Source organism: Takifugu rubripes, chromosome 7, assembly GCF_901000725.2.
Source record: "Takifugu rubripes chromosome 7, fTakRub1.2, whole genome shotgun sequence".
Lineage (NCBI taxonomy): Eukaryota > Metazoa > Chordata > Actinopteri > Tetraodontiformes > Tetraodontidae > Takifugu > Takifugu rubripes.
In genome coordinates, this window is record NC_042291.1 from 13088624 (window position 1) to 13094202 (window position 5579).

General features: G+C 42.2%; 1 protein-coding gene across 1 annotated transcript; it reads left to right on the plus strand.

The window, feature by feature from the left end:
* Window positions 1-1895, plus strand: hoxa13b (homeobox A13b). The gene is made up of 2 exons (XM_029839402.1): window positions 1-696; window positions 835-1895. The coding sequence occupies exons 1-2, from the start codon at window positions 63-65 to the stop codon at window positions 1068-1070; spliced, it is 870 nt and encodes a 289-aa protein (XP_029695262.1). The 5' UTR covers window positions 1-62; the 3' UTR covers window positions 1071-1895.
* Window positions 1896-5579: the final 3684 nt, after the last annotated feature.

Sequence of the window (5579 nt, forward strand, 5' to 3'; positions counted from 1 at the left end):
CTGTCTCTGTTCAGTTGAGGGGATTTAGAAAAAGAGTTGGTCGTTTCGATGTAAGGCATGCTATGACTGCTTCGGTTCTCCTCCATTCGCACTGGATTGACCCGGTGATGTTTCTCTACGAAAACGGCTTGGATGAAAGAAACAAGAACATGGAAGGATTTACTGGGAGCAATTTCCCCGCGAATCAGTGCAGGAATTTGTTAGCCCATCCGACTTCGCTGGCTCCAAACACGACCTACACTTCGAATGATGTGCCAATCTCTGGCATCGGCGAACCTGGCAAGCAGTGCAGCCCTTGTCCTGCTACGCAGAGCTCGCCCAATGCGTCGTTGCCATATGGATATTTTGGCAGCAGTTATTACCCTTGCAGGGTGTCACACGGCAGCGTCAAGGCTTGCGCGCAGCCCTCCGGCTATGGTGATAAATACATGGACTCGCCGGTTTCTGGAGAGGAGTTCTCATCCAGGGCGAAGGAATACGCGTTTTATCAGGGCTACTCTTCTGCTCCATACCAGCCCAGCTACTTGGATGTCCCCGTTGTGCCTGCCCTCAGTGCCCCATCTGAGACGAGACATGAGCCTCTGTTACCCATGGAACCGTATCAGCCATGGACCATCACCAATGGCTGGAGTGGACAGGTTTACTGCACCAAAGAGCAACCGCAGTCAAATCCTCTGTGGAAATCCTCTTTACAAGGTAGTTACTCATAGACTTTTAATATTTTTTTTAAAATAAAATGTTCCAAACCTTTGCGTCATGCATGCGCCATATGACAACGAAAAAAATCTAAATGTTTACCCTATATATTCTATTATTCCTTTGTGTTTATTTCAGATATCTCTGGTGGAGACAGCGGTGTCCGGCGGGGGAGGAAGAAACGTGTGCCATACACAAAGGTGCAACTCAAGGAACTGGAACGGGAGTACGCTGCCAATAAATTCATCACCAAAGACAAAAGGAGGAGGATATCCGCCCAGACCAATCTGACTGAGAGACAAGTGACAATCTGGTTTCAAAACAGGCGCGTAAAGGAGAAGAAAGTCGTCAATAAGTTTAAGAGTCCCAGTTAGCTCTGCAGATACTGAACTATGGAGACGGGCTGACAGAAATGTGGCTTTATCCGAGAAAAAACTGTGCCATAATTTATTATATTACACGAAGCGTTCCTGACGCTGTTTGACCTATACATTTCCTTCCTCCCTTTTAATTGGAACCAGTTCGTGCGGCCTGTTGACAGAAGACCGGAAGTGGGTTGGAGCAGCGAGATAAAGACCATTCGTTTAGGAGATTCGACAACTTTTTTAGGTATTCATCAAATACTAAGAAATCACTGAAGCCAGGGAGCCACCCTTAATTTGTCACTGTTTTGTTAAGTTATAACGTTATAAAATACAAAAATTCAAGGAGAAGCCACTAGAAAATAAACTGAAGTCAATGTGTAGACGCATTATAAATTATACAAATGAATTTAATCTGCAAGCCTCATGACAATAAGAAAGCGAATTTGAAGAGAAAAATAGTAACATTAAACGAGAGGACAGGTGATGTCAGTATCTATTTTATAAGAGAAAATATCTGTACACATTTTAGGAAGGACTTATCCCGAAATAAACCCGTCATCAACAATGAAAACAAAGTCATGCGTTTATTTAAAAATCCAATTATTACGAGTTAATTAATCTTAACCGAATAACGGCTTCTCAAAATTTGCATCACACTTATTCAACATTTGTCGAATTACTGGCCGTTCATCAGAATTTTGTATTTTCAACTTTTCTCTCAAAAAGGGGTTTTTCAACACAATATTGCCACTGCGGACCATGTACTTGCTTTCTGACAGCTACTGTAATCACCCTTTCTGATAGAAGTTTTCCTTTTTTAATAAACGTTTGAGAGGCGCAGTGTGATCTCATTATTGTCGTTCGTGTCTTTAGTGTCACAGTGGAAACTTTAACTTAAGAGAAAAGACTGAAGACGATTATTTATCCTCCTAAATGATAATACTTATCCTAATACTTTAATTCAGTATTTCGCGTTTTTGGCCTTCACAGAGAACTCCTACAGTCATTTAGAGTGTATGTTGCCATCGTGTGGTGAAACTATGTTAGTACACCCTGCTTTCCAGGATTCGTGTGTGTGTACGCGTGTTCTATATCATGAACGATTGAAAGACAACTAAACAAGTCAAGTAGAATGTCCATATAATTTGGTGCTGCAGCAAAACCCCAATTATTGTATTTTCAAGCACTTGCAATGACATTTAAATAGAAATGTTCATAACATGCATGTTTCTTACAGTAAGCTATGAGTACAGTAATTGCAACACAACAAAATAGACTAGAAATTAGTTCTTTTCGGCACGTTCGCATTTCAAGGCTCTTTTGGTCATGGACTGTAAACTTAGACATTTGTTTACGTTATTCTTTTACTCCTTACTGACATTTGGCTGATACGGAAATAGTCACCCAGTCTGTTTCTTTTGTTGAAACATTTAGAATAAGCATGGGAAGATATATAATTGTAGCTATTTTCTTAGATAGAGTACAACTATAGGGACCAGAACTTCACAATGCATTGGTTTCTGTAAAGTGATCACATGATAGATTTAATGCGCATGGGTTTTATAAACCTTATCCACAGTCTTCTAAACCCAACAAAACCATTGGCTCTAGTTCTTAAGTGTAAATGTGGGCCATGGCACTGACCTCCTGCAGTTCACCATGACCGACAGGTTCAGTTTTCTCTCCGTTTTCTAGACCGACCATAAAAAAGAGCATTTGTCACAGTAACAAGGCAGCAGGTCGTGTGTGTGTGTGTGTGTGTGTGTGTGTGTGTGTGTGTGTGTGTGTATCACTCCAAACGGGATTTTAACAGAAATTGTCTCGCAGAGGCGTATGTGTAAATCTGGACCTTAATCCAAATAACAAGATCAAAATCTTTTCGTTAAAAGCTACAGTTGTGTCCCACTGTGTTCCATTGGCCCACTTTTTAAGGGAATGATCTTTAACAATTTCTCTGAATGGACACATTTCTTCCTCCTTTGTTATCCTCTCCACAATGGTCTCATGCGCCTGTGCTCCCCCTAACAGTCAAGCGCTTTAATGCACCCACTCCAGACTCAACTATGCAGTTAAAAGAAAGACGATGACATGATTTTCCTTTAACCCTTTTTAGAAAGAAAAAAAACTAAAGTAAAAATTGTTATCAGAATGGCCTCTGTAGCATCATGCATCCGTTTCAAAACAAAACAATAAAAGAGGCAGACTTCACGATGACGCAAACATTTTCCACGCTGCACTGAAACAAATGTGGAATTCTTATTTTCATATATTTTCCCGACATTCCCGCACTCCAGCACCGCGGAGATGAAGTGTTGAATTCGCGGAACACGTCCCCTGGTTAATTTGGTTCCATGTGAATGCAAAAAGAAGACGAGAAACGGTTTTGAGTAGACTTCGTAAGCTTTAAAGTAAGGCCAGTTGTAAACCTCGGTTAACAGTAGGGGCATATTTCCGGAAGCGCCCCCCCCCCCCCCCCCCCCCACACACACACCTCTGTCCAAATGTGTTTGTTGTTCATTCGGGGTGTCCAGTCCATGAGCTCCCGAATCCAACGAGAATTTATGAAATATTTAACTGCAGTTCGTTTTTTTGCACAAACGAAGACAACGACATTCAGTTAAAAATGCTGGGTTCTATTTATAAATGTTGGATTTGATCTTTTTCCTGCAATTCTTTTTTGTTTTGTTTCACACACACACGCACACATGTACACACACACACACACGTACACACACACACACACACACACACACACACACACAGACATTAATTTTAACCTCATTCTAATCTGACTAAGTGACCATTGTTGGAGCCTGTTTGTTTGGTTTTAATTGCAAAGTCGTTTTGTTGTGTCGCTTGGACTCCGTGTTGTGTTAAAATGGCCATTTCACAGTTTAATCCACGGAAAACTCAAAGCCTTTTACTGTCGTGTTTTCTTCAACAGCAATTCTATCTAATTTTAGAGCAACTGTGTATATATTTGTCCCTATATTCATAAATCTTATATCCTGCGTTCTCTCGGAACTCGTGGTGCGAGCAAAAAAATCCCCTTTTCCATATTTGCATTTGACCTTTTCACGGCGTCTCAGAAACGCACAGACAGCCGTGACTTGCATGCTAATGCCAGACAGACAAGATCAAGATAACTTGGACGATGAATTCAGTTTTATGAACGGGAGTCCGGTGGAAATCCAAATGATCATTTCCTGCACTATAGGCCCACAGAGGCCTGATATGGACACAGACAAAAGGGAGACAATAAATATATCTCGAAAGACGAAACTCTGATGACTCCATGTAAGTCGAAGTTGGATGAAATACAGACTAAAATCTTCCAAAAGGAACTCGGCACCACTTATAATAGTCATTTAATAAGCTTTGGCTCGGGCTGAAGCATACGCAACCCAATATCATATTATTTGTGGCTGAGGCTCCCTGAAAAGGTCTTCTCAGAGGAAAACTGTTTTAACGTGTCAAACTGGGCCGCTCCTAGGGCCTGCTGGCGCTCTCTCACTGAGAAATACATATATTTCCCCATTGTTGCTAATTATGTAAGACAATTTTAGTGAGAATAAATCATCTGACCCAGTTTGATCCGTAGAATCAAACGGCCCGCGCCCGTAAAATATGGCACCCATAAACCAAATCAGATGTTTTTGAGAGAGAATCCGGGCTGCATTCCACGGCTGGCGGCGCGAAAGAACTTCAGTGTGTCCATATTGATGACAAATGAAAATGTCTTTGAGTGTGGAGACAAATCCAGCCCGCGATTGGAGCCTGATGTGCGCGTAATGAAGTCATCAGAGTGCATCCCGCATGTTTTAACGCGCAGGCAGATACCCGTCCAGCAAACACAAGAACGTTTAACACGAGATCTTTCGTCCTTATTTGCTATTGTCTTTTTGACCTCGGGTGTCAAGATGAACTGTCATGAGGGCGGCGTGACTCGCATTCCGTCACTTGTGGATTAAATTAGCCTATATATAGCCCGAGTTTAAATTGACACAAATAGGCGGTGGCTTTATACTTGCACTCGTCTCAGTGATGAGATCAACTAAAATAGAGCTCCAAAGCACTTGACCTCTTCAACAAGACAGAGGGTCTCCGCATAACGGGCGGAATGTTATCTGAGGCTGTGCTAAGCCTTCCGTGCGTAAAACGGTTTAATTCCTGTACACGGCATTATCTTCACCTTTACAATTCTATGTAATGGTGGGGTTAAAGTGAGGGTTGCAAAAGAGAACAAGGGTTAATATCAGGCAGGTGAAGCAGTTGCTATGTGGTGGTGTAACGGTGTGCAACCCCCACAATGAAAGGAGCCATTAAAAACGTTCCCTTTGAAAATAATCTGTAGACTCCGTGGCAGTATTTTCCTTTTCCCGCACAGCCAAGGGTCTGCTCCATGAAGCCATTGACTCATGTAGCCTACACGTCGAGGCGTTGGTTAGCTGTCATTTTGTGCCAGTGGTCACATGGCTTTGGCCCTCAGGAATGGATAGACATGGATTCCCACGTCAG